The 13,723-nt window shown below is 50.8% G+C and overlaps 1 protein-coding gene across 2 annotated transcripts in view; it reads left to right on the plus strand.

The window, feature by feature from the left end:
- The window catches only part of CFAP47 (cilia and flagella associated protein 47), a 1,117,227-nt gene that overhangs the window by 9,162 nt on the left and 1,094,342 nt on the right, over positions 1–13,723 (plus strand). For both annotated transcript variants that reach the window (XM_073664712.1, XM_073664711.1), the window contains exon 3: positions 11,034–11,185. In XM_073664712.1, the coding sequence (XP_073520813.1) occupies positions 11,034–11,185 (152 nt within the window). The remainder of the gene's footprint in view (positions 1–11,033; positions 11,186–13,723) is intronic.

Raw genomic sequence — 13,723 nt, forward strand, 5'->3', positions numbered from 1 at the left:
TTCGCTCTTTGAGAAGTTTTTCCAGCGAATACATGCATTAAAATAAATAAATAAATTTTTTTCCCCCTTTAGCTGAGTTCCAGGCGAATTACGCACCCGTCCAGATGGATCTATCAGCTCTCGTTCCTGCGGATCCGCCACGTTACTATGGGGATCCAAGACAGTGTCGTGCATTTGTGGAGCAATGCATGCTACACGTTAAGGCCTACCCTCTCTATTTTCCTTCCGATTGGGCTAAAGTGGCCTTTATGATTGACTACCTAGCGGGTGATGCCTTGAAATGGGTCACCCCCCTATGGGAAGCATGGGATCCTGTCATCCTTGACCTGCAGGCCTTCCTGGTGGCCTTTCGTATGGTCTTCGAGGACCCTAACTCTGAAGCCCCTGCTGAAGCTTCACTTCCCAATATCCCGGAGCAGCCCCGACGGGTAATATGTGTGGGTAGCGCAATAGTCCTCCAGCCCAATGAGACTACTGCCCACCCAGAATCCTCACAGGGTGACTACGCTTTCCGGAATACTTCTCTCAACCTCAAGAGGCAGTCCAGACGTGCTAGACTTAGAGGCAAGCCGTCACGCCAGGGTCTGTCCTCCCTGAGACCTCCTGACCCCAACCTTGAAGTCCCTACTGAAGCTTCATCTCCCTGTATCCCGGAGAAACCCCAATGGGTAATGTGCGTGGGTAGTGCACCAGTTCTCCTGGCCGAAGAGACTTCTGCCCATCCAGACTCCACACAGGAGAACTTCCTGCACCCGGCATCAGATGCTTCTTTCTCTTTAACCGGTGTGCATGTCCAAGGATGCTCCAAAGCTGTGGTTACCTCAGAGTCTGTGCACCTCTACTACCTGGCGGAGGATCCCCTGTTGCCTCCTGAACCCTCCGGGATACCACTCGATGACAAATGGAGAGAGACTTCTCTACACCCGGTACTCAATACTTTGTCCGCTTCGTCCTGTGAGCCTGACAATGGGTACCCCAAAGTGGTAGTTACCTCCGAGTCTCTACACCCCTCCGACCAGGCGGAGGATCTCCAGTTGTCTCCTGAACCCTTCGGGGTGCTACCTGGTAGCGAAAGGACAGAGACTCTCCTATACTCTGTACCTGATACCTCGCTCGCTTCGTCCAGTGAGTCCAACCTAGTGTACTCCGAAGCAGAGGTTACTCCTGAGTCTCTACACCCCTCCGACCAGGCGGAGGACCTCCAGTTGTGTTCAGAATCCTTCGGGGTGCCACCTGGTGGTGAATGGACAGAGACTTTCCTATATCCTGGATCTGATACCTCGCTTGCTTCGTCCAGTGAGTCCGACCTAGTGTACTCTGAAGCAGAGGTTACCCGTGAGTCTCTACACCCCTCTGACCAGGCGGAGGACCGCCAGCTGTCTCCAGAACCCTTCGGGGTGCCACCTGGTGGTGAATGGACAGAGACTTTCCTATACTCGGTACCCGATACCTCGCCTGCTTCCTCCAGTGAGTCCGACCTAGTGTACTCTGAAGCAGAGGTTACCCGTGAGTCTCTACACCCCTCTGACCAGGCGGAGGACCGCCAGCTGTCTCCAGAACCCTTCGGGGTGCCACCTGGTGGTGAATGGACAGAGACTTTCCTATACTCGGTACCCGATACCTCGCCTGCTTCCTCCAGTGAGTCCGACCTAGTGTACTCTGAAGCAGTTGTTTTCTCTGAGCCTCTGCACTCTTCTGACCCGGCGGAGGACCTCCAGTTGTTTCCTGAATCCTCCGGGATACCACCAGATAACAAAGAGACAGTGACTTTTCCTCATTATGTACCTGATAACCCGTCTATTTCTTCCTGTGAGCTTGACAAGATGTACCTCGAAGCAGAGATTACCCTTAAGTCTCTGTCCCCCTCCAACCCAGTGAACGACTGGCCCTCGAATTCCCTGCGGAAGATTCTGGCAGGCCTGAAGAAGAGGGGGCGTAAGGGGGGAGGTACTGTAACATACCTGGCGGCGTCCTTGCATGGTGGTCCATCTCCCACTGTGCAAGAGGGCGCACTTGATCTCCTGTCCAGAATGTCTCTCTGGCTTCCCTCCATGCTGTCTGTTTGTGTCTGTTTCTGCTGCTTAAGGGCGGCGCCCGATCACTTCCTGCCTTTTGTACCTGCTGTGGGTCACACCCCTTGTGCGTCCTCAGCCTATTGCTGTCTGTCACTTGGTATATAGCTCAGCAGCTCCCTTCTATCCCTGCCTGAGCATAGTGTTTCCTTCAGTGTGTGCTTGCACTCTGAAGGTGCCAGGTCCCGTCTCTTGTCTCCTGCTTTTTGTATCAGTTCCCGTGTCTGAACTGAGTCCTGTATGTCTCCTGCCTTGCGGTATCAGCTCCCGTGTCTGAACTGAGTCCTTTCTGTGTTCTCTTGTCTGTCCTGTCTGAACACGCTCCTAGCCTGTTCCTCCTGCCTTCTAGGGGCCGATTACCTAGACCCGTTCCTGTATCTTGTCTGACCTGTCTGAACTCGCTCCTAGCCTGTTCCTCCTGCCTTCTAGGGGCCGATTACCTAGACCCGTTCCTGTATCTTGTCTGACCTGTCTGAACTCGCTCCTAGCCTGTTCCTCTCGCCTTCTAGTGGCCGATTTCCTAGACCCGCTCCTGTGTCTGGTCTGTCCTGTCTGAACACGCTCCTTGCCTGTTCGTTCCGCCTCTCTGGGGGCCGTATTCCCAGACCCGCTCCTGTATCCCTCTGCAGTGTCGGTCTCCTCCGTACACTCAGTTCCAGTCTGAACTCTCTCCTGTCCTTTACCTGTTTTGCCTCTATGTCCGTTCCCTTCCTTTTTCTGCAGAGTCTGAACTCGTACCTAACTCCTGCTTGTTGTCTCTGCAAGTACTGTGTGAGTATCTGGCTCTGTCTTTCCCTTCCTGTCTGTTCCGTGTGAACAGAGCCCTGTCCTCCCTGCTCAGCCTTGTCTGCACTCTAGCTGTGCTTGCTTGTAACCCTCTGCCTGTATTGTTCCTGAGTCCCGGTGTGTACTGGGTCCTATCCCGCCTGTGTTCCTACCTGCTAGTGCCTCCCTGTCTGCACTCTAGCTGTGCTTGCCTTTACCCCCCTGCCTGCATACCCGCCTGCCTGCATACCAGTCGTGCCTGCCTATACCCACCAGTCTGTGTGCCAGCCTACCAGCCTGTTCCTGTATTCCCCTGTGTGGGTCAACAGCCGTGTCCGGGGTCTGTCCTGGAGTAGCACCTGGTCCCTCTGCTCGGTTCCTCCTTGGTGCACTGGCGTCGTATGCCGTCGTGCGACCCTGGTCGGATCGGGTGAATACTTAGTCACGCCCCTCCAGGCATTCACTCTCCGGCACGGTCCAGTGGAATCACTACCAATCACACGCACACGCCGCTTAGCCCGGGCGTGTGCATAACAATTCATAAGACAAAAGGCTCAACATTTGAGAGATGTTACAACAAGAAATTTGTTCATGAGGTGTAAGTTGTGATGCCTCCTACTGATAAGTCAGGGAGATCAAATTAGGTTTTTTTGTTGCAAAATGAGAGGCCTTGGGAATGTTTAATTATCTGGAGGTGTGAATTGTGTCCATGTAGTGAGTCATAAACCCAGGTGTTAGATTGAGTCCTGTTGTCAGTGAATTGAACATCCTTATCAATTTGAAGTCCCAATTTTTTTTTCTCTGTTGCCCTTGAAGTGACCTTTTCGTATTAAAACTTTTAGATCTTTCATACAGTGTCCCCGGGCAGAGAAATGTTTTCCCACAGGTGTGTCCAGTTCATTCTTAATTGTATGTCTGTGTAAATTCATTCTCGTTTGCAGTTTTTGCATCGTGACTCCAATATAAACTCCTTCCGGGCACCTTGTATCATGTGCACCACATTGGGGGATGTACATGAAAAGACATCCATGATTTTGTAGTCCTGATTTGTGTTAGGTATGCAGACTGTATTTGATGGTAATATGTGGGTACAAGTTTTGCATTTTTTGTTTTTACATGGAAATGTGCCCGTCACTGATGGTGATGAGAGGACACTTCTGACAAGGAGATTCCTTAAGTTAGGGGGCTGTTTGTAGGAGAGAAGTGGTAGTTCTGGGAATATTTCTTTCAGTTTGTGGTCTCTGTGTAGTATGGGTTGGAGATCAGCACCAATTTTCCTTAGGATGTTCATGTGGGGGTTGTATGTGACCACAAGAGGTACCCTGTTATTGTCCTCCCTTTGTCTATAATCCAGGAGGCTGGATGTTGTGCCTTTTGTCTTATGAATTCATTTGTAATCTTGCCTGACGAAGGAACCCCTGTGCTCTGAAAGCTTCCATATATATGTGGCACCCTGCTACCAAAGGTACCACAGGACCCAAAAGGGTGCATGGACGGACTTCGCCACAAGAGGCCCTCATTACATAACAGACACCTCCACCCTTCCACCTCATACCACCAGAGGGAGCCCTGTTAGGGATATATATACTGGAGGGTGGAGTTAGGTAGGCAGAGTGTGCTGGCGCTGGAGATCAGTGAAGAAGCAGCATGTGAGCTGCTGTGCTGAGGGCCAGCCAGGGCCTAAAGCATGTGCTGAAGCCTCAGGGCCTAGAGCGTGGCTGGAGGCAAGGAGAAGAGTGAGAGGGGTTATGGGGGCAGAGGAGCATCTTAGGCTCACCCCAGAACACAAGCCGGACACCGGGTCCGCGCCTACAGGGTCCTCTACGCCCAGTAGGAATAACCGGTATACCAGGAGGATTCTAAACCCCTGGTCAACCTGAAGCTACAATCATCTAAAGAACTAGGAACCACGAAGGCCCCAGCGTCCAGGGATAGTGGTATCCAGAGGAAATTTCTTACCACCAAACATACAGGTTAGGAGAATGAAAGAGTACAGAAGCTAGGCCTAGTTCCAGGCTGGTCAGAAGCTTCAGAGTGAGAGGAAGAAACGGATCATGAGGCCTTATACTCGCTCACTGGGGAGAGTCCAGAAGTGCACCCTTCCTATCAAGTACCCTGGACCGTACCTGCCATCCACACCAGTAAAGGTACTGAAGCGAATCCCCTGTGTGTGTGTCTGTTATTCTCCCCTGACCCGACCTGGCCACCTCTCACCTGCATCCCTTCCATCAACCCTGCCGCAGGGGGCCCGCTCCGCCTGTGGGGAGCCGAAGCATCCTAGCTGCCATCCCATCACCCCCGGAGGTCTGCAGCAGCGCTTGTACCCATTACCAGAAACCATAGGTGGCGTCACGAGACAAAACTAATATCTATCCCTTCAAGTAACAAAACCCCTTTTAAAGAGTGACCCCAGGGTATGGGCCCGGGAGCCAACTGCCGTGACATCCCACAGAAGGTCAAGGCCCGGGTACCAAGTCTCCCCCATATCCCCCTGGGCGAGTCATATATATACTTTTTTCTGGTTAGTCAATAAAGATATGACTCCGAGAATACTATTGCCATTTTTGGCATAAAAGTATTTACATCAATACAAAAATGGTTGTAATTCCTAAACGTTTCTCAGGATATTGTTGTTCAACCCCTTTAATTACACCTGAAAGTTGCATCTGAGTTGTTTCATTTTAAATAAAAAATAGTGACAAGCAGAGCTAAAATCATCAAGACTCGACCACTATCCAAATATTTCTGGACCTAACTGTACATGTAAAGTAACTGTTGTACATAAAATCACTCGGGGTGGATGGGTAGACTGGAGTCAATTCAAGCAAATTCTGTGATTTCTTTTTAAAAAGTAGCATTTGATGAACCAGGTGAAAATGTAGCACCCTGAGGATTCGGCTGCTACAGGGGTATTGCACCTCAAGCCAGAGGTGTGGTATTCCACTCCCGGGTAAGGATGGAGTGTGGGACTGAGCTCAGATAGCTGCATACACTACATACATCCCATTTCCGGGGGACAGATCGACGGTACTCCCACCAGTTTATGTGCAGGTACGATAGTGTCTGTCCCTGGCTGGAGTGGGAGGGGGGTGGAACATCCCAGTAGTGTAGGGGCAGATAGGGGGAGCAGTCTGGGTAAGGCTAGGAGCTCATTGGGTGCTGGTCACCTGAGCTCACACATAGAGGGAGTATATAAGGTGGGCACCATCTTAGATGAGGGTCAGTCTTTTGTAGAGTCAGAGGAGCAGAGCAGAGAAGCTCAGCCAGAAGGGCTGACAGGGAGTTGTGGTTCCGGCTGGGCCCAGCTCCAAGGCCAAGAGAGAGAGAGGAGTCAGAAGGACCCAGAGAGAAGGAGAAGGAACCCCAAGACCCCAGAATACAAGCAACAGCGTGAAGGGTTGGCACCTAGGGTACCGGATCCCAAGCTGGCAGAGGGAAAAGCACACCTTAGCCAGAGACCGGAGGTCGTGGGCAGGATCTGCCACGACCCTCACCAAATCCACCAGGAAGGCAGACCAAGTATGGGGTCAGGGAACCCAGAAGAGGTGTACCCACCAAGAGACCCGAGGGAGCCGGACATAGGTGGATCACTGGTGAGAACGGCCAGAAGAGAGGGAAAGTCAGACAGGAGCTCAGGACCACGCTCCAGAATTACTTGGGGGTTGGCCGAGTCCAGGACCTGGTGGACGCAGCACGGCTCGGGTGGTCGCTTCAGGCCAGAGTGACCATAAGAACACCCGTAAGTAAAAACCCCTGAACTACACAGCCCGACTCTGAGTCTTCTTGCTTGATCATCCTGCACCTTCACTACCACCATCCTCTACACCTGACCCCCTGAGGCTATACCCCTCCCGTTGGGGGTTATACTACCAGAGCTGCACACACACCACCAGCCTCAGCGGACCCTTCTGCAGCGGCGGCCTTGTGACCGCAAATCAACGGGTGGCGTAGTCGACATTAAGGACCTTTAACAACATCTGTAAAGACTGCCACACACTGAGTTTGACACCCTGGGCACGGACCGGGTCACCGCCACTCGGAGACTACAACCCCCATCTGATCCGGCTCCGGGTAATCCCCAAACAGCACTGGCCCAGGGGGCGCGTCAACTTTGGCGTAGTCGGCAGGATTTCGTGCCCACAACCACCGGGTACTGCGTGCCTGAAGAGAAGTTCAAATTTACCTTAAGAAGAAGTCTCCCGCCGGTTCCAGAGGGTCCCCGCCATGGGACGCCATCACGGATCGTTTCCCGCCGGTTGCCCGCCATCTGCAGCTTTTTCCCGCCATCCACGGAGTTTCCCGCCACTGGGAGACGATTCCCGCCATTTCCAGAAGATTTCCCGCCTTGGAAGAGCGGACGCCATTATGGGCGTGCCAGAGGGTGGCAAGAGGTCACCTCCCATCGTGGGCCAGGTCAAGGAATGGCGCCAAAAGCGGAAACCGCCCCCACCAACAGAGACTGTGATGCTGGAGATGTCCATCAGCGTGAGAGAACTGCCCCTGGAACTGACAATCACAAAGTTGCCCCGGGACCACCTTCAATGTGGGCGGAGACAGAACAAGAGAGCGAAGATGGGTGCAGCCTGGAGGAGTCTGGAGAGAGCGCACCCGGAGACAAGAAGTCTGGAGAGGACTCCGGAGAAGTCGTACCCGGAGATGGAGGGAGAGACAGGCAGCACCGACCCAGTGGTCAGGAGCCTGCTGCAAGCAACAACCCCACTAGGCTTAGTGGAGATCCTGGCACAGCTCCCCCGAGACCGGGAGTGTGCGCAGACCGAGCTGGAGCGCCTCGCACGGAGGATGGCCCAGGTGCAGCGAGAGACGCTGACGGAGTGGAGCCGAGAGATGGCCCTGCAGGCAAGAACCCGCCAGCGAAGCACGCCACCCGAGACGAGGAGACAGACCGCCTCTGAGGATGGTGCAGGAGGAGTGAAGGCCGGAGACGGCGCCGAGGAGGGAGCTGAACAGATGGAGGCAGGTAAAGGGGACGTCACTACCCCGAGCCGAGAAGCCGTGAGCCTGCCCCAGCTCCCCGTCGCAGAGCCCGAAATTCCCCCTGCCGTGCCCGTCGCTGCATCGTCACCGCTCCAGACAAGGCCTCAAGCAGAAGCTGCGGCCGCAACCCCTGTGACGTCACGCGCCTCAACCCTGAGCGGGGCAAAGCAGGAAACATCACCGGCCTGGTCGCAAGGTCTAGTACCCCCGGGCGTCGCAGTACCAACAGCGCCCTCTACCTCTGCTGAGCCACCGGCCTGGTCGCTGGGTCAAGTAACCCTGGGCGCCGCCGTCTTCACGGTGCCCTTTACGTTCAGGGTACCCCAAGCCTGGTCGCAAGGCCTGGCGAACCCGGGCGCCGCTTCCACCACCGCGCCCTCAACATCTAGAGTGCCGCACCTGGGTGAAGACTTGTTTGCCCAGCACACGTGCCCGGATGGGCAGCCCTTTGTGTGGCCACCGGAGTTCCACCATCCCCGACTCCGGAAAGAAAGACCCCTAGATGAGCCCCTGATTCCGGTTTCGAAGCCCGTTAAGATCACCCCACTCTCATTGGAGGAAGCGCAGTTTGCGTGGGACCCCACCGGAGGAGACCTCATGGGATTCACCCAAGAGACTCGGGCAGCCGCAGCTGAGCGTGCGGAGTGCTGCCGGCAGCAGTTAGAGGTCTTTGACCGGGAGCGAAGAGAGAGGCGGGTCCGAGAGCAGCGGCTGCAGGAACAGAGTGCAGAGCAGAAGAGCCGGACCAGGAGGAACCCCCGTGCAGCTCATGGTCCCCGTGCCACCGGGACTGTAATTAAATTCCAGCTGCAGCACGGTTGGGGTTTCATCAGGGATCATCACACCCCCGGCGACGTCTTTGTCACCCGCAGAGACGTGGAGTCCCATCTGCCGGAGGGACACAGAGGTCGTGACCTATATGTAGGGGACGAGGTCACGTTCACCCGGCACAAGTGTGCCAAAGGACCCTACGCCCTCCATGTACACCGGCTGACGGAGGAGGAGCTACGGTGTGAAGAGGAGCAAGAGGACCCGGACGGGTCTGAAGACAAAGAAGGAGCAGGAGGACGCCGTCGTTAAAGTACGGTAAAGAGACTGTAAATAGTTACCCGTCGGGGTACAGTGAACTGTTGCTGCTTTAAATATGTTCCCTGTTGGGACAAGTGTGAACTGTTCCAGTGTGTCCCATCTCCCCATAGGCTGAGGACTGTGAACAGCCATCCCTAATCCCACTGGCCGAGGACTGAGAGCGGCCATACCTTCCCTTGTATATAGTTGCGCTTCCTAAGGCGCCCCCTACCGGTTTTATAGGAAAGCTGTGTTTTTCTTTCCAGAAGAGACTGTCGCACTTTACCCGGTCACAAGTTGCACCGTGGCCGGAGGAACAAGAATGTTTATATGAAAAAGTTTTATGCTGATAATATATGATGTTTTATATGTTTATGTTTTATGAAAAAAAAATGTATGTTTGTGGATGTTTTTATTCTTTTACAGCCCGAGGACGTGCTGTGATTTACCAGGGGGGAATGTAGCACCCTGAGGATTCGGCTGCTACAGGGGTATTGCACCTCAAGCCAGAGGTGTGGTATTCCACTCCCGGGTAAGGATGGAGTGTGGGACTGAGCTCAGATAGCTGCATACACTACATACATCCCATTTCCGGGGGACAGATCGACGGTACTCCCACCAGTTTATGTGCAGGTACGATAGTGTCTGTCCCTGGCTGGAGTGGGAGGGGGGTGGAACATCCCAGTAGTGTAGGGGCAGATAGGGGGAGCAGTCTGGGTAAGGCTAGGAGCTCATTGGGTGCTGGTCACCTGAGCTCACACATAGAGGGAGTATATAAGGTGGGCACCATCTTAGATCAGGGTCAGTCTTTTGTAGAGTCAGAGGAGCAGAGCAGAGAAGCTCAGCCAGAAGGGCTGACAGGGAGTTGTGGTTCCGGCTGGGCCCAGCTCCAAGGCCAAGAGAGAGAGAGGAGTCAGAAGGACCCAGAGAGAAGGAGAAGGAACCCCAAGACCCCAGAATACAAGCAACAGGGTGAAGGGTTGGCACCTAGGGTACCGGATCCCAAGCTGGCAGAGGGAAAAGCACACCTTAGCCAGAGACCGGAGGTCGTGGGCAGGATCTGCCACGACCCTCACCAAATCCACCAGGAAGGCAGACCAAGTATAGGGTCAGGGAACCCAGAAGAGGTGTACCCACCAAGAGACCCGAGGGAGCCGGACATAGGTGGATCCCTGGTGAGAACGGCCAGAAGAGAGGGAAAGTCAGACAGGAGCTCAGGACCACGCTCCAGAATTACTTGGGGGTTGGCCGAGTCCAGGACCTGGTGGACGCAGCACGGCTCGGGTGGTCGCTTCAGGCCAGAGTGACCATAAGAACACCCGTAAGTAAAAACCCCTGAACTGCACAGCCCGACTCTGAGTCTTCTTGCTTGATCATCCTGCACCTTCACTACCACCATCCTCTACACCTGACCCCCTGAGGCTATACCCCTCCCGTTGGGGGTTATACTACCAGAGCTGCACACACACCACCAGCCTCAGCGGACCCTTCTGCAGCGGCGGCCTTGTGACCGCAAATCAACGGGTGGCGTAGTCGACATTAAGGACCTTTAACAACATCTGTAAAGACTGCCACACACTGAGTTTGACACCCTGGGCACGGACCGGGTCACCGCCACTCGGAGACTACAACCCCCATCTGATCCGGCTCCGGGTAATCCCCAAACAGCACTGGCCCAGGGGGCGCGTCAAAAACACTGGTAAAGCCACATTGACGTAACACTAAACAACCAAAGACAACTTGAAAATAGTAAGTGAAAGGCTTGTATAAAACTGAGAATTTACTCTGGAATTTCCAGTAGGACTCTTAGTAGTTTCCATTGTAAGGAGTGGACCTACCAAGGATGCTGCAGCTACAGTATTTCTTTACGTGTCATTACATGCTCTTCTGCATTTTATTAGCTATGGTAACTATTATGTTCTGTCAGAAGTTTGTATGTTCTCCCCGTGTTTGCGTGGGTTTCCTCCGGGTTCTCTGGTTTTCTCCCTCACTTCAAAAATATACTGGTAGGAAATTTAGATTGTGAGCCCCAATGGGGACAGCGATGATGTCTGTAAAGTGCTGTATAATATGTTGGTGCTATTTAAGCAACTAAGATAAGAAAACATTATTTTTATTTATGTTTCTTTTCAGTTCACTCTATATGTGCAAAATCCAGAGAAACCTGTAGCCCCCGGGCTTCAAGTGACCGCATCTGTGGAATACCATCCCATCGAAAAGGAAGATATTCGGAACAAGCTACTGGTTGTGGTTGATAATGATGTCATTGAGGTGCCATTATTGTGGTAAGATATGCACTTTATACTTACTCACCCCTATATTTGTGGGGTTCATTTAATGTTTTCAAAAACATTTTAACTTTTGGGGGGATTGAAAAGAAACTGCAATTCCACCATTGTTTTTTGGGTTGTCTTTTCATGACGTACACCCTGTGACATAAATGACATATTAATTTTACTCTGCAAAGTTTGTTTCTATTTCTTAGAATTTTTTTTTTCCTTAACATTTTTTTCAACTTTTACTAGGGAATCTGACCTTGTGGTTATTTGATCTTTTACTTAATAGTATATTATGCCTGTGAATGTAAAACTTGTTTTGGCTACTGGCTGTCATAACGTCTATTCGGTACGCAATCACTAGAATCTACTAGCATTAGGACTGGCTGTCAGTCAGAGCTGGGCCGTGGCTGCAACCGCCGCTTACTATGCACTGAGCGGTGACTGAAGCAGCGCTGGCCACACCCCTATGACTGAAAGCCAGCGGAAGCGGGAGGAATTAAGTTCATTTCGTCCTGGCAGTGGGGCTCTCAGAACAAGCACAGTTCAACTTCAGAACACTATTAACCTGCAGCTCAACCCAATATCTGCAGGTTAATAGCATTTTTAATATGACAGGTTCCCTTTATATAAAATAATAGCTTATAATTATCACCAAAACCACCAGCACCTTGATAAAAACCTGATACACCACATTATTTTATCCGTAAAAACAGACGTTGTGCCATTAAAATCTGAAATCTGTGTGGTTTTTTTAGATACAGCCTTGCACTTGTACACTTATTTCAGGGGTTTTCCTGTTTTATCTAAAAAGCTTATTTCATGTATAAACATAATGTAATATATTTAATATACCTCCTTCAGGATCTGTATGCTGCGAATGAATGAATATTCATTCCTTATATCCATTAGCTAAAAACCTGTCTTGATGTCTGACTAACAAACAGTTGCAATCAAAATGATTCAACCCCCATTGCTAATTAGGTTTATTAGCCTCATTTACAAATTCTCCACCGCTTCCAATAAACCAATCACACAAGAACAATTTAAATGTCTCAACACAACTAACATAATTGGTTTCTCCAAATTCAGCACAAAATGCCACTTTTACTGATTAATGCAGACTACTGCAGAGTAGAATCCCTCTCACGGCAGGGTGAACATGGCGTCTTTTAGGAGACAGAAAATTCCCTGGTCCTTAAAGGGTTAATATGCCGCAGAAGTTTTGGGATTCTGTTCTGTAAAACGATGAAAGTAAAGTGGAACTATGACGTCCAGGGATCTGCGGTATGTCCGGAAAAAGAAGAAGCATACCCTGACAAGGACGCCCTGCCTACACTGAAGCATCGTTGTGGCTCTGTAATGGTCTGAGCCTGGAAACCCAAAGAATAATAATTAAAGGGGTTTTCCCATGAACAAAAGTTCATTTTAATAATTGTCTGTGTCTGACCGTGTACGGAACATACCACATCTCCTGGGCAGGGGAAGAAGCTTCCTCCCCTGCCCAGGAGATGTGGTATGTTCTGTACACGGTCAGACACAGACAATTATTAAAATGAACTTTTGTTTGTGGAAAAGCCCTTTAACTGGAGGCTGTTTGTCTCTGAAGAACAGGCTAAGATTCCTCAAACACTGCCAGAAGCTGGTCTCTGGCTATGCTTCACATTTGCAGCAGGTTATAACAGCCAAAAGGTGCTGTGCTACGTACTAAGGCTTGTCGTAAAGGAGTTGAATAGTTCTAAGGCAGTAGTAGTCAGTAAAAGTGGTATTTTATGAGGAATTTGGATAAACTATGGTTATGTTAGTTGTACTGAGGCTTTTCAATTCTTTCTGTTTGATTCTTTTTATTCTAAACAGCAGAAAGTTTGTACATTTTGCTAAAAAACAACCTTTGACACACTCAGTGCAGGAATGAATGTGTCATATTGATTTATGTCATTCTACATCAACTAAGAAATGTGCTCCTCAGACCTGTGGGGGCATCACAACCATGGACCAGACCTCAGTCACAGGACAAAAAACTTTCACACTCCTTATCTATGAACTGCTCCAATATTTACCGCCACAACTCTTTCTCCCCCCTGAGATATTCATAGTTCTGCTTCACGTCACTTGTCTCATCTATTGCATTATTGTTGTGCACTGTTGTGTATAAATATGTGATTCTTCAGATTATGTGTTATTCTTTGCCTGATGAAGAGGCCTGAGTAGTCTCGAAAGCTTACAATTTGTTACCATCTTTTCAGTTAGCCATTAAAAGGTATCAACCACTGAGGACTCTCAAATCTTAATATTTTTTTATCTACTGGCTAACACGGTACAAAGATATATCTTTTTCCTGTACATTTTGCTAAAAAAAAAAATCGAATTTACAAAGGGGATTAAGTCAATATGACTGTAACTGTAGGTTGTGATACTTCATGTGCGGCCTAGTTCCTCTGCTAGTTGGCCATACGGACAGGCTGTCATCCAAAGAGTGAAAGCCTATCTAGTGTCTCCAGTTACAGCCAGCAAGCTGAGATCCTGAAAAGTCTGGAAAACTTAATA

The sequence above is a fragment of the Phyllobates terribilis genome, unplaced genomic scaffold (assembly GCF_046119375.1).
Source record: "Phyllobates terribilis strain yellow unplaced genomic scaffold, ASM4611937v1 Scaffold_2__4_contigs__length_985480577, whole genome shotgun sequence".
Classification (NCBI taxonomy): domain Eukaryota; kingdom Metazoa; phylum Chordata; class Amphibia; order Anura; family Dendrobatidae; genus Phyllobates; species Phyllobates terribilis.